Here is a 15,376-nt window from a genome sequence, read left to right as displayed (position 1 = left end):
AGAGGGAATTTTTATGACACAATGAGAGAAATAAGAGAAAAGGGCAACTAGAAAATATGCGAGGACAATGCATTCGTTCACCAAACTATGCTCTCCTACCAATCCAGATGATCCTGGCAGCTTCACTCCCTCCTCCTCCTCCTCCTCCTCCTCCTCCTCCTCCCTCTCTCTCTCTCTCTCGCCCTCCACACACACACACACATCCTCCATGCTTTTCCAATCACACTTCACCATCACAGAGAGGAAAAAATCTTTCCAAGAAGTATTTTTTTCCCTGCAGGTATTTTACTCCCTGAGGAGGCTTCCTCTCTTTGAATCCTGTATGGACTAGTTGTTTCCTGCTGGAAAAGAGCTGCTCATTTCTTTCTTGTCTGGGTTGGAGAGAGGTACTTCTAGAAGCCCACCCCCTGGCTCCTGGCTGGATAAGAGAGACTGTCACTCGCAGACAGGAGCCAGGGCAGACAAAGGGTTATTTGTACAGCACCTCCCTTCAGCCCTCCCTCTCCTCATCTCCTTTAGCTCCCACTCTCAACTTGTACATTTAAAAAAATACAGCTGCCAAGAAAGTGAGAGAGAGAGAGAGAGAGCAGCAAAAGAGAAAGGTAGGTCTTGCTCCTGCAATTATCCTCATTTATTTGTTCCCCTCATGCTAGTTACAGGATGCAAAGCTAGATAAATTACAGGTGATGAATGGCATGTGCAGGAGGCACTTTGGGAAGGTTGACGTTCACTGTGAGCAAATGATGCGTTGCAGAACAGATGTGAGGAGATAAAGCCAGTTTAATTTATTCAGCTAAAGACAAAAAAGCAATACTTTTTAACATGTTACTCTTCTTTATGACGTTGGATGTTATCACAGTTCATAGTAAGTTTTCCACTATCGCCCACTATTTTCATGCTTTCACTATTATTGCAAAAACTGGTGGATGTGAAAAGAAGTGTTTTCACAATGAGCTGCTGTCTTTAGGGAAACTAAATGAGTTTTCATGAAAACCCAATTCCTGGAAAGAAGCATGGTAGTGGTGGGTTTTACAAAGAGGTAATTCATCGAATTCATCCTCAGTGGAGTAGCTGCTGTCCTTACCATGCTTCACAATGTACTGACTGTTCAGGCAAAAAAAGTTTGGTTTTTTGATTTTTGTTTTGTTTTTTAATTTTGAGCAATGCTTCTTCAAACTTATTTAATTCTAAAACTCACACATATGTCATATATCAAGTGATAGCCCAATTCTGCAGATGTTGTTTAATGATTACCTATGGCTGCAAGTCTGAACAGTAAATGTCATCAGCACCTTTTGGAGGTATTTTGGACTAGGGAGGTTTGACAGATGACTGCTAAATGATGTGAAGGGAATTTTGTACTTTGAATGGTGTTGCTAACAGAGTTACTTTTAACTCTTGAACTATACACCCATTGTGAAGATATCTAAATACATTATCTGCATAGTAATAAAACTATTATTGCACTTTGAACTTAATTGATTAGTCTGTTAATATAGAATATACCTCCTGTATGACTGTAAAGGACCATAAGACAGACAACCAGTTACAATGAAGTATCTTTCATTTTCAAGATGAAGTAGCTAGAGACGCTATAGAATTCTTGACAACTAACTATAAATGTGTTCATTTAAAGTTCAGTACATATATAGCTTACACATTTGTTTCCAAATATGAGGAACTGGTTTAAAGGAAAAGGTATCTAACTACATTTTTAGTTTCATTCACTCACACTTTTCCTTATTTCTATTGCCTATCCATACCACTAGTGCTTATTACTGACAGCAGCTGCTTGCATGGGACTTACAGCACTATTAATATTCTCAAGAAACATAGCTCTGTTTGTCTTGGCCATTGAGGCAGAGAATTTTTAAAAAAAATAAATCTCCCTGTGGATCCAACCATTCCAAAGAATATGTAGTGCCAAGTTGCCTGGCAAAACAAAACTTTAGGAACTTCACTGTTACTGATTCCTTACTCATTTAGCAATCTTCCCCTCAGACTATCTATTTTCCAGTCATACAGAAAACTAAAGCTATTTTTGTGACACAGAAACTATTTCCCCATCTTAACTTCTTTCATCAATGTCATGTCAAATGCCATCAATGGAGTATTTTATCAAAAAGGACCTATGCAAATGTGGGAAGTTTGCTTCAAATACTTTCAGGAGATTTTATCCCTGTTGGAACTTGAAACTGAATAGTCTTGATAGACTGCACCTATTGGAGGTTGGTATGATTGACATTGGTGCCCTTTAATGAGGCAGGAAATAGACATATCACAGAAAGAAAGGTTACTTACTGGTAACTGTTCTTCAACTCATCTGTGTGACATTTGTTCAGCAGATTTCACTGGCTGGATAGGTGTCAACACAATTTTATCTGCACTTGGTGATGGCAGAGTAACTATATTTTGTAAAATGCACCACCACACCCCCTCCCCACATACACACCCACTCCCTACATCCAGCAACTTTTCATCAGCTATGCAACTTTCCACTTTCATGGGTACCTCAACAGTACTAGTTTAGCAGTATAAGGGAAGAGTTCATAGCAGTAGTTGGTGAGTCAGCGGCTATTCCATATACTGTACTGTATAGAAGCTCCGCCAAGCCCCTACCATCTCTTCCCTTACACAATAGAGTGCTGTATCGACAAAGCTATAGCCTCCATGATCTTGGACACTCCCTTTGACAGTCTTCCATCTGAAAATAGATAGCATCTCCTTCAGGACAAACCTTTTGAAGGAAGCGCTCTGATTAAGAGTTTTATGTAAATTAGTATCTGTGAAAATAGAGCATTCAAAGAGGACATGCCTCAGTGCAAAAGAAAAAATGGGTAAATATTTGACTATTAGACATACCAGACAGGTTATAACATACATAAAATGAATTGTCATGCAGTGCTAGTCCCCTCTAGTCCAGTATTCTGTCTACAGTTGATCAGGAGATCATGACCTTTCCTGACTGATACTGAACTTGTCACAGGTTTCAGAGGAACAGCCGTGTTAGTCTGTATTCGCAAAAAGAAAAGGAGTACTTGTGGCACCTTAGAGACTAACCAATTTATTTAGTCTCTAAGGTGCCACAAGTACTCCTTTTCTTTTTGCGAACTTGTCACAGTTATCCATGTCAGACTCCTCTCTAGTGCATTATTGTAATACACTGTTAAGGGATGGCTTTTTAGGCCATGAGCTGATGCAGGACAAAGCTGTGCAGGCCCTTCCACACACTTCTGCTTTGTACTCTGCACAGACAGCCAGTTCAGTTCTGGGTACAATTCAAGATGTAGTTATCTTTGAAATTTTACAAGATCTGGGACCGATTTACCTGAGACCACTTGCCATGTGTCCTGTGGCAGTTGAGAGCCAGTAAGGCGTTCTTGATACTCATACCTAGAAGTGCAAGCCAACATTCCAGGATCAGCAACAGGGTATTTTCAGTTGAGGTCCCTGCCCTTTAGAACCTGCTGTCTTTAGCAGTCTAGAGACAAAGTTTAGGACACAGCATAAGGATTTCTTTAAAAAGTTAGTCATACTGATCTACAAAATGAATTATTTTTGAGTTGCATGCTGTCATCAGGGCCTAATTTTCACTCAGGATTTGGTCTAACTACTCTTTCTGTACGAGCAATTTTGCACAACCACAACATATAGCAGACTTATCTATCTGACTTACGGACACAAATAGTTCAATACTTAAAGATCTACTATTTGTGCCTGCAATTTATAACAGATACAAAATATGGTACAACTATTTACATTGGGACTGGAAAAACAGAGGCCAATTCTCAAAATCAGGTCCCATATTTTTTTAAGTGTAGTATCATGCAATATCATCACCTTTAACACTTTTTTTCTTCTATGAAACGCTTACATTATATATTAAATTAAAAAATACTTGTACTACTTTGAGACTGCCCTTCTTGCTAACCAGGGTAGAATGTGTCCACATCCATCCTCCTTAGACTATAAACTCATTTAAGCAGGATTCACTTATGTACTGTTTAGTGCTGGGGAAACTGATTTAGAATAAAAACTATCCTACAAACATACATCTTACTGGAGTCCAAAATCCAACATTAGGCAAAGTTGGGTTGATGTTTACCTTATTTGAAGGAAAGAGGAATTTATTATTATTTGGCACATTGGCTAGAACTAGTGAAAATAATGCAATCTTTTAAATATTAGACATGGTCCCTGAGGTCTAAAGAACACATTTTATAAATTAAAAGAATAATTAAGTGCGCTACTCATCAAGATAAATGTGCATGCAAAATTTCATGTAAACCAGAAAAATAGTTTATTGAATTTCACATCTGTAATAAAAAGATAAATAAGCATTTGCTTTTATTTTAACTATGCATACTGTGACAAAGCTCTGTCCTTGTCTCCATGGGTCCCACGCTTCCTGGTAGATTTCGCTAGCCTGAGAGGCTCACTGTGACCCTCCACGTAGCCCTTCTCTCTCTAGAGACAAGGATCACAGCCTGCTGAACCATTTCCATCATAAGCCAGCAAGGAAGGTGAGGAGTAGCTACTCTCCCTTGCACAGTCTCTGTTGTCTCCCAGTCTCAGTGATTAATTCGGGGGAGTGACGGGGGGAGCCCAGGCCCGCTCTCTACTCCGGATTCCAGCCCAGGGACCCTAATAGTATCAGCTATGGCAGCTGACCTTTTGGAAATAGGACACATACAATTCCCTGGGCCACTTCCCCACAGCAGCCCCCACTTCCTCAATATCTACTTCACCCTTACTTCAGGGCCTCCTTCCTTGTGCCTGATATTGTTTGTACTGCTCAGTTTCTCCAACAGTGCAGCTTCATCCTACAGCTCCTGACACATGCACCCACCTGACTAACTGGGAGGCTTTTAACTAGTTTCAGCCAGCCCCTGATTGGCTTCAGGTGTCCCAATCAACCTAGCTATCTTCCCTGCCTGAAAAGATCTTAATTGGTCCCAGGTGTCTTAATTGACCTGGAGCAGCTACCATTTGCTTATCCTGGCACCAGGGATTTGTTTAGCCTGTGGCTAATATATCTGTCTCCCACTACTTTACTATAGCCATCTGGCCTTTCCCGGTCACAGTACTCATGACAAAACATAAAACTTTTAAACCAACTTTTTTTGTACATAATGTTAGCATAAGCATGTAAGTTTGTGTAAAAGATCAGAATAATGAGGTGCTGTCATAAACATACAGTTAAGGGTAGCATAAAATCCCTCCTTTACCTGTAAAAGGTTAAGAAGCTCAGATAACCTGGTTGGCACCTGACCAAAAGGACCAATAAAGGGAGAAGATACTTTCAAATCTGTGGGGGAAGGTTTTTGTTTTGGGCTTGTGTGTTCTCTCTGGAGACAAAGAGAGAGACCAAGCAAGTAATCTAGCTCCTACTGAATGATACATCTAAATTTACAGAATAGTACATAATAGCAAGGAAATGTGTTAGAGTATCTTTTGTTTTAGCTTGTGAATTTTCCCTGTGCTAAGAGGGAGGTTTATTCCTGTTTTTTGTAACTTTAGAGGGGAATCCTCTGTGTTTTGAATCTGATTACCCTGTAAAATTACCTTCTATCCTGACTTTGCAGAGGTGCTGTTTTTATAATAAAGTTCTGTTTTTAAGAACCTGATTGATTGGTTTTTAGTGTCCTAAAAACCCAAGGGGCTGATCTGTGCTTACCTTGTTAACCTATCTGGTTGGTATATTATTCTTAAGCCTCCCCAGGAAAGGGAGTGAAAGGGCTTGGGGGGATATTTTAGGGAAACAGGAACTCCAAGTGGTCCTTTTCCTGAATCTTTGTCTAACTCACTTGGTGGTGGCAGCAGTACCCATCCAAAGACAAAGAAGGATTTGTACCTTGGGGAAGTTTTAACCTAAGCTGGTAGAAATAAGCTTGGGGGGTCTTTCATGTGGGTCCCCACATTTGTATCCCAGAGCTCAGAGTGGGGAGGGAACCCTGACAGGTGCCCATGATTAGTATTAAACTAATAACACCAGTTTTAACCCTATAATGTTAATGTTTTTTCTAAATGGGCTCATGTCTCCAGAAACTGATTTTCTTAGGCAGTTATATCGCTGATGTTTTGTGCAGATAATTTGTCAAAATGGGTGAAGGATTAGCAGGGTGGAAATATCAATGTAACTGTCTATGAAAATTAATTGAATCAGGAATGTGGTAAAGTAGTATGTGTGTCCGATAATGTTTTGTGTTTTAACATGTGGTCCTTCTCTGAAAAGTGACTGTAAAAAATAGCATGGCACAGTTACATGTCTAAGTGATTTCCATATCAAATATGCTTAGTTTACAAAAGACTTCCCCTTTTCCCCCTGCTATCAATCCTGCAACCTCGACCTGAGATCTGAGAGTCAAACGGGTTCTTTCCTTGATCGTCATCATCATACATTATAAATATTCTAGAGGTCAAATTGTACCCCCATTTGTCCCACAGTCTTCAGGTTTTGCATTCAATTCTCCAGCTACACAAGAGAGCCTAGAATCCAGCTCATAGTCTCTTAGCTGAGTTGGGTTTATAGTGTTAAGACCAAAAAGAAACAAAATCCTATTTGACTGTAGAGTAGGTATAAGTAGGAATACATACAAGAATCAAATCTGTTGAGTGAAAAGGTGCAATATTTGTCTGGGTCAGTTATCAGAGTAGAGCCACTCTTTAAATCTAGAGAGGGACTGGAATCTTCATATCAAGCTAAAAGAAATGTAAACAAACATTGTCTCTCCACACTTCAATATTTTGCTGCTGAAAACCAGGCTGAGCCACAGCTCAGATCCTGGCCTAATTTACAAATGAATGCAAGTTGGATATTCTTCTCCAACTCCCGCTGTGTGACACGTTCAGTAGTCTCTGTTCCATGGAACTGCTGGATTAGAATAGCAGGCAGTGTTGGAAGTCAGAACACAGGTGCACTGTTAGTGCTGTGAAGAGCCTGAACTCCCTCTGCTATGCTTGGCCCTTCACTTTCTTGAAAAGTAAAACCAGTCCTGTCCAGAAGTCTGCAGTTGGACTAAGTCAACAAAATTTCCCCTTCCCGTTCTGCACTTAGGACAGAAGAATCCCATGCACTGCTACAGGCTGTGGACTGACTGGCTAAGTGGCAGTTCAGCAGAAAAGGACCTGGGGATTACAGTGGATGAGAAACTGGATATGAGTCAACAGTGTGCCCTTTTTGCCAAGAAGACTAACGGCATATTCGGCTGCATTAGTAGGATCATTGACAGCAGATCGAGGGAAGTGATTATCTGGAGTATTGTGTCTGGTTTTGGGACCCCTACTGCAGAAAGGATGTGGACAAATTGGAGAGAGTCCAACAGAGGACAATGAAAATGGTTAGGGGGCTGAGGCACATGATTTATGAGAGGGGCTAAGGGAACTGGGCTTATTTAGTCTGCAGAAGAGAAGAGTGAGGGGGGATTTGATACCAGCCTTCAACTACCTGAAGGGGTTTCCAAAGAGGATGGAGCTAAGCTGTTCTCAGTAGTGGCAGATGACAGAACAAGGAGCAATGGTCAGACCCTCTCAGAAGTCCAGAGCAGCTTTGGCCACTTCCAACTTTTGGGGCCCCTAGCCATAATAAAAATAAAAAATGACAAATGAAAACAAAATAAGACACCAAAAAAAGAGTGAGACATAATTTGAATATTTTTTTATTTAACAAATGCTTTTCTAGCCTTTTTCTGTGAAAATGCACTAATTATTGAGGAAAAATCTAGCAATCTGTGCAACGTCACAGTTGATATTAAGCATGGCGAACCCATTCAAACACTCTTGTCCCATAGTTGAACCATGATAGTTCTTTACCTGTTTCAACACATTAAAGGTGCATTCACCAGGCAAACTTACAAAAATGACAAAACTACGCAGTGCAATTGTGATAATAGGAAACACCCCATAGAGTCCAAGTTCAAGTATTTCTTGAAGCAATTCCCTTGGCTTGCAATCCAATTTAAAGTTCATGGAATATATTCGTCTGAGGAAGATGACCTCATCACTGAGATCTTTTGAGATTTCTTTGTTGTACTGTTGCTGAAATTGTTCAGCTGGAGAAAGTAGATCTTCATTACTCAGTCTGTTGAACTGCCAAAGAATCCCCAAAAGGGTACAAATTAGTCACTGTGACTCAAATCGACGTGTAAGACCTGATTGAATAGAGTCAATGATGACAAGGAAGACATTGACCCTATAATGCTGCTCGGCATCGGATTCAGTAGGTAAGTTGCATTTGGTGGAGAACTCAGATGAAATGCCAATATTCTGTGCTACTAATATGGACTCAGGATTGTATCCCATTGTTCATTAATCTGTTGAATGTCATTGATAAGACTTTCAATGTTATCCCTCTCAACATCAAGTATAGCATTGCGTGCTTCAATTACCAGATTAGTTTGGTGGATCATTGTAAGTAGCTTCGTCCACAAAGATGACATCAAAATGCATTCAAATTTGGACATGTGCTTCTGAATAGACTGAAGTTCAGTTCGAGCCTGTGCAGTGAGATTCACACAAATGGTGAATGGTACACAAATGCCGAAAAGACACAAAACAAAGGAATACTATTTAACACAAAATGAAACAGTCAGACATGCAATTATCCTTATCACTGAATCAAAACTAAAGCATGCAAGGTATAATATAACAGGCTGAGCTGAAGACAAAGGGATGACATACATATAATAAACACAGACATGGATACAGACAGAGGGATAATGTCCAAAAACTTCAAACGTGTGTCCTCATGAAACTCACTGTACAAGATTGTCCTCACAAATGTTCACCTTGAATCTGGGCCTATAGACTACGAAAGCCTATGATGACGTCCAAGCTAAGGCTCAACCAACCAACCAGTCTCCTCTTTTAGATACCGTATGAAGATAATAATGAGGCGTTCTCACACATAAATAATTCCTTAGTCAACTTGACATAAAACTATAAAGACACTAAAATGTAACAATTCTCTACCTTTCAACACACACTTGATCCAGCAACAGCCACTAGTAGTGGTTTGTTTATATAATCAGCTGATCTGAGAGGACACGTTCATCATGGTCTAATCTTGTGCCATCAGAACTGATATATCTGTACTAATATTTATGAACATTTTTAACTCTTTAGTATGACAAAAATCTATATCAGTTAACAAAAAAATTATATCTATTACCAAATCACATCTCTTTCTTGCTTAAATTTGCAGTTTTAAGCTGAGAGAGTGTCATATTTTGGTCCGATAGGGATGTGCATAAAAACATGTTGTGAAACTTATCAAATGCAAAAAAAATAACAAGTGTCTAAATTTGAGACCCCTTTTGAGCTTGAGGCTGTCATAAATATAAAGGGAAGGGTAAACCCCTTTGAAATCCCTCCTGGCCAGGGGAAAGCTCCTCTCACCTGTAAAGGGTTAAGAAGCTAAAGGTAACCTCGCTGGCACCTGACCAAAATGACCAATGAGGAGACAAGATACTTTCAAAAGCTGGGAGGAGGGAGAGAAACAAAGGGTCTGTGTGTCTGTCTATATGCTGGGTTTCTGCCGGGGATAGACCAGGAATGGAGTCTTAGAACTTTTAGTAAGTAATCTAGCTAGGTATGTGTTAGATTATGATTTCTTTAAATGGCTGAGAAAAGAATTGTGCTGAATAGAATAACTATTTCTGTCTGTGTGTCTTTTTTGTAACTTAAGGTTTTGCCTAGAGGGGTTCTCTATGTTTTTGAATCTAATTACCCTGTAAGATATCTACCATCCTAATTTTACAGGGGGGATTTCTTCATTTCTATTTACTTCTATTTTTATTAAAAATCTTCTTGTAAGAAACTGAATGCTTTTTCATTGTTCTCAGATCCAAGGGTTTGGGTCTGTGGTCACCTATGCAAATTGGTGAGGCTTTTTATCCAACATTTCCCAGGAAAGGGGGGGTGCAAGTGTTGGGAGGATTGTTCATTGTTCTTAAGATCCAAGGGTCTGGGTCTGTAGTCACCTAGGCAAATTGGTGAGGCTTTTTACCAAACCTTGTCCAGGAAGTGGGGTGCAAGGTTTTGGGAAGTATTTTGGGGGGAAGGACGCGTCCAAACAGCTCTTCCCCAGTAACCAGTATTAGTTTGGTGGTGGTAGCGGCCAGTCCAAGGACAACGGGTGGAATATTTTGTACCTTGGGGAAATTTTGACCTAAGCTGGTAAAGATAAGTTTAGGAGGTTTTTCATGCAGGTCCCCACATCTGTACCCTAGAGTTCAGAGTGGGGGAGGAACCTTGACAGAGGCCCAGGCCAAATGGCCCTCCTGGCCCCTCCTCTGATTGACCCTGGCAATGGTCTCAAGTTGCAGTGGGAGAAGAGGGTGGTGAAGCACTGGAAAGGGTTACCTAGGGAGCTGGTGGAATCTCCATCCTTAGAGGTTTTTAAGGCCCAGCTTGATAGAGCCCTGGGTGGGGTTGGGGTTGGTCCTGCTTTGAGCAAGGGGTTGGAGTTCTGAGACCTCTTCCAACCCCCATATTCTATGATTATAATACATTTAGTAGGTCATGCTAGCATGTAGTTTCTACCACATTTGGGAGAAATAGATAGAATAAGGATGAAACGACTTCAGTAGAGTCATTATACTTTTGTAATGATTTAAAAGAGCCAAAAAAACATCCAGAAACTGGGGAAATGTACCTGAACATTTCCACACTGCTTTGTTAATGTTATTATGCTCCAAAGATATACAACTACATGAAAGTAGACATTCATACCAGTGAGCTGGTCAAATCCTCTCAAAGCAATTTCCTGAAGGAGAAAAGCAAAAGAAACTGCCAGCAACAAAAGGCTCCATTCATGAAAATAAGAATAGGGTGCAGAGAGGGCTGTGAAATTAAACTCCACAACAGTGAAATAGCAATACCTTCTATCTCCTGGGAAATAATCCTCTCCAGCACACAGGTCCAACTCCCAAAAATCCTCAGGATAAACTGGATTCAAGCTAGAGAAATGAATTAAGCAATCTGCACAAAAACTGATCTATTCAGCATCAATACATGTCTAATGTGCCTCTTTTCTCATTAGCACTCCTGTCAAAAGCAAGCTTTGGAATGATGAAAATGAAGATTCTATCAGCTCTTGTTTTGCTGAGCATGCTGCTTGGTACTAACATGATGCCTTTCAGTCGACTTTCTTGTTACAAGAAAGTGCTAAAAGATCGCAACTGTCACAGCATCCCAGAGGGTGTGGCCAGTCTTCGACGCATTGATGGAAATCTTCAAGACCACTTTTGGGAAGGGCAAAGCTGTGAGATGATCTGTTACTGCAATTTTAGTGAATTACTCTGCTGCCCAAAGTAAGGCAACTTTCTGTTACATACAATTTTACATGTTTATATGGATTTAACAAGCGTTCATTATAGTATGGACTACTACTTAACGAATCAGCTTCCATTTAAAAGAAATTAAACATTTTATCAAGCTTAGAAGTTAGACCAAGACTCAGCCATTTTCTTTTATCACTTCATTTGCTTTTTTAAAGTAAAGGGGAAGATTGACATTGTGTTTGCTTAAAGTATTAAATCACACATCCCACTACGGACCTGATGTAACATGATTTACTTCAGTGAGTTTATACTAGGCTGAATTTTGCCCCTTGTTCTTTACTTACTTGACCCAGGTCATATAAAAATTGGGGTCTTTGGACTAATCCCTTGATTTTCAGCCAATAATTTCAACACCCATTAGTGAAAACCAGTTTTTCAAAAGAGATGAGAAAGCCCTGAGGTTCTTGCTGCATGGCAAAATATGTCATTGCCTCTGTATATTAGTGGGTATAGATATTTCATCTAGATAAGCTGAACTGCAAGAGAGACATTTACAATAAAAAGTCTGCAGAAAAGTGAATGGGGAAAAAAGATTAATTGAAAAGGATTCAGGGGTCACCTTAAAACCCCAACACTTCTCCCACCTCTACTTGTAGTGTTATAGACAATGTTGAACATTAACAGTGAAGGATAGTGACAAATACTCTCAATGTTCGTTAGCAAAGCATGTTGGAAAAACTGTAGTGGAACAACTCAGTCAAAAGCTAAATGATTTGTGAAATCATGTCAATTTCACCAAAATTATATTTCAGGGAAAAATTCTGACAAATGTCCAAACATTTTTGGAATGAAACATTTTATTTGTTTGTTTGTTTTTTTAGTTACTTCATTTCAAAATCTTTGTTTTTTATACTATATAATAAAAATTTTAAAAAATGGAAACAATTTTTCGCCTGAATTTGCTTTGGGAGAATGTCACCATTTTCAGATTTCTCCCCCAATTCTGAATGAAGCCAAATTTCAAAATCACAGAATTTCCATCCTTCACTCAGCTCTATTCATTAGGTTTATAATGGCATATTTTTCCCTATACTACTAGTATCCAATTTCATTCCTTTGTAAGAGTACTTCCTAACAAATATTTAATTATTTCATTCAACGTTAAAGGCCATACCCTTTTCTCCACGTGCTCTAGGACAGTGGTTCTCAAACTTTTGTACTGGTGACCCCTTTCACACAGCAAGCCTCTGAGTGCAACCCCCCCCTTATAAATTAAAAACATGTTTTTATATATTTTACACCATTATAAATGCTGGATGCAAAGCGGGTTTTGGGGTGGAGGCTGACAGCTTCTGACCCCCATGTAATAACCTCACAACCCCCTGAGGGGTCCTGACCCCCAGTTTGAGAACCCGTGCTCTAGGATAACTAAAACCTACAAAGAATAAAATCATATTAGGCTGGCCTTACTATGCCACAGTAACCTGGATGATCCCTTCACTGATCACCTGTATTTCTCAACTCACCCTCTCCTGAAATGTCCTAAAGAGGAGCTTTTCAGCATGCCTGAAGGGTTAATAAATCAGGCTATGTGGGAATGAATTCCAAAGTCACTCTGCCAGCAACCTACTTCCTTTTAAAGTAGGGGGCATGGTTTAACAGCAACTTTCATAAATAAATAAGAGCAACTTTTCATATTTTCCATTCTCTCCAAAATCACTGCAGGTACCTAGATAAGGCACAGTATTTGCTTGCTAACTCACCATAAGTCTTCAAAATCTTACATAAAGAAAGAAAAGGAGTACTAGTGGCACCTTAGAGACTAACCAATTTATCTGAGCATAAGCTTTCGTGAGCTTTCGTGAGCTACAGCTCGCTTCATCGGATGCTGTAGCTCACGAAAGCTTATGCTCAAATAAATTGGTTAGTCTCTAAGGTGCCACTAGTACTCCTTTTCTTTTTGCAAATACAGACTAACACGGCTGCTACTCTGAAACCTTAGATAAAGAAAGCTTTTACTAGACTACAATACAAAAGATACCACAAAAGACCCCACCTTGGAGCTCAGTACAAGCCTCATTTAACTGTATATGTGCACATTTCCTATGCATCTTTTTTAGAATTTATCTCACTAAAACTGAAATTATGCCACTGGGGTGAAATCCTAGCCCCACTGTGGTGCCTGGGAGTTTTGCCATTGACTTTAGTGGAGCTAGGATTTCCACCCATCAGCAGTTTAGTTTCTACTGACACTGAAGCCTGTGCACTTCTTCAGGTTTGTATTTTTATTTTTTTAAAAACATACACAAAAACAGCAAAGCAGTTGTAGATGGGTTTCATTTTAGAACTTATGATAAGGTTATCATAAATTACAACTGAAATACCTGATAATTTCTTTCAGAGGTATTTTCTTTGGACCAAAGATCTCTTTCGTGATCCCTTGCAACAGTCAATGATGAGCATCATGTGTCCCAGTGAGAAGACACACAGAGGACGTCACAACAGGAGATTAACGATGTTGTCACAGAAAATCTATTCCTTTCTACAGCACTAGAGTGCAGAGCCTTAATGTACCAAGTAGTATATGTTTCCCTGTCTATAAATAGAAGAAACCATGTTTTGAAGATTTAATGGTAAAGCTCTCCTTTCCAACTTAGTAACAACATTTGTTTTCATTAGAAGGATTTAAGAAGAGGGGTGCAGTAGAACCTCTTTAATTCACTGTGCTGATCTGCCAACCCAGACAGTCTCATAAAAGATCTGGTGGTGTCATTCCATCTCTCACAGATTAAGGGTCAAATTCTCAGCTGCTATAAGGCAGTATAGCACCTCACTACACTATTTTACACCCATTGAGGCCTTTAGTCGCAGTTCACTGTACTGAAGTTTCATATCAATAAGTCTTCATTACTTTCACAAAAAGTAACTGAAATCAGTGGGAGCTACTCTATGTTCAGCACTTTTGAAAATCTGGTCACTTATTTAGGTGCCTAAATAAGGTTTGAGGACCCTAACTTTTTACATCTATTTTTGAAAATCTTGGTCTAAAAAGCTTGTTAATCCTTTTGAGGTCAATAGCAAGACTCCCATTAGCTTTCATGGAAACACAACTGGACTCTAAATTCACAAAATACAGTTATCCATAATGGGCCCTTATTTAAACTCATCTTTGCACTTTTTGTGTTTAGTACACAGCTGCTATAATGTATATATTCAATAAAACAGCTTCTGTTGATGAGCCTGATCCAAAAATCTTTGGAAGGCAATGGGCCCTGAATCAGGTCTCATTTGAACTATAGCACATCGCAGTAGTATCTTAAAATGCTAGTTCCCTATCTTTAATATAGGCCTTTAGGAAAAGACAGGTATGTAATTAGACACAGAGACTAGCCTTCTAAGCATGTACACCTATGCTAGTTTAATGAAAGCTGTTTGCGATAAGTATTAAACATTTCTTTTCATTAACATATGGTAATTCCTAGAGCTACCAAGTTAATCATATGGAAAAGTGTGAAAATATCTAGTGCAAAATATAAAACTTTAATATAGTTCTCTTGTGCTATTCTTTTTCAATGACACTTTCTGCAGTAGTCATTTTATGAAAATTACATAGGCAATAGCGAATTTTTTAATGCTAATAGACAACCATACTTCACTTACATGACAACTTTGTATCAAATACAAAATATGTTCAGAAACTTTGCCATCTATAATGGTTGGATGATTGTATTCTTGTATGTTGGTAATCTTGTACCTAGTGGGTCAGTGTTTGCTGGACTATATGCAAATGATAATAAATGTGTATTCAATTAATCAATTATGCATATTAAGTGACTTGCACCAAATAGTTGTACAATGACCAGCTGCAGGACAGATGCAATTTTTTTTTAGAAAGTCTCAGTTTACCTGTCCCTCATTCACTGGTTTTCCCAGCGCCTGATCAAACTATGCAAAAAAGAGAAGCCCTGAGTAGAGTTCAGAGACAACAAACCGTTAAGAATCTCAGCAGATGCAAATAAGACCTGCTGAAACCTAGGGATGGCTGAAAAGCTTGAAGCCCTGTCCTGCCATCTATCAGCAAGGTGTGGAGAGAC

General features: G+C 39.3%; 1 protein-coding gene across 1 annotated transcript; it reads left to right on the top strand.

The window, feature by feature from the left end:
• The first annotated feature begins 431 nt into the window (after window positions 1-431).
• Window positions 432-15,095, top strand: SCRG1 (stimulator of chondrogenesis 1). Its single transcript, XM_073341650.1, has 3 exons — window positions 432-602; window positions 11,042-11,312; window positions 13,684-15,095. The coding sequence occupies exons 2-3, from the start codon at window positions 11,068-11,070 to the stop codon at window positions 13,736-13,738; spliced, it is 300 nt and encodes a 99-aa protein (XP_073197751.1). The 5' UTR covers window positions 432-602; window positions 11,042-11,067; the 3' UTR covers window positions 13,739-15,095.
• The last annotated feature ends 281 nt before the right edge of the window (window positions 15,096-15,376 follow it).

Source organism: Lepidochelys kempii, chromosome 4, assembly GCF_965140285.1.
Source record: "Lepidochelys kempii isolate rLepKem1 chromosome 4, rLepKem1.hap1, whole genome shotgun sequence".
NCBI classification, from domain to species: Eukaryota; Metazoa; Chordata; order Testudines; family Cheloniidae; genus Lepidochelys; species Lepidochelys kempii.
Note: the sequence above shows the minus strand (reverse complement) of the source record. Positions and strands in the feature narration are given on the sequence as shown.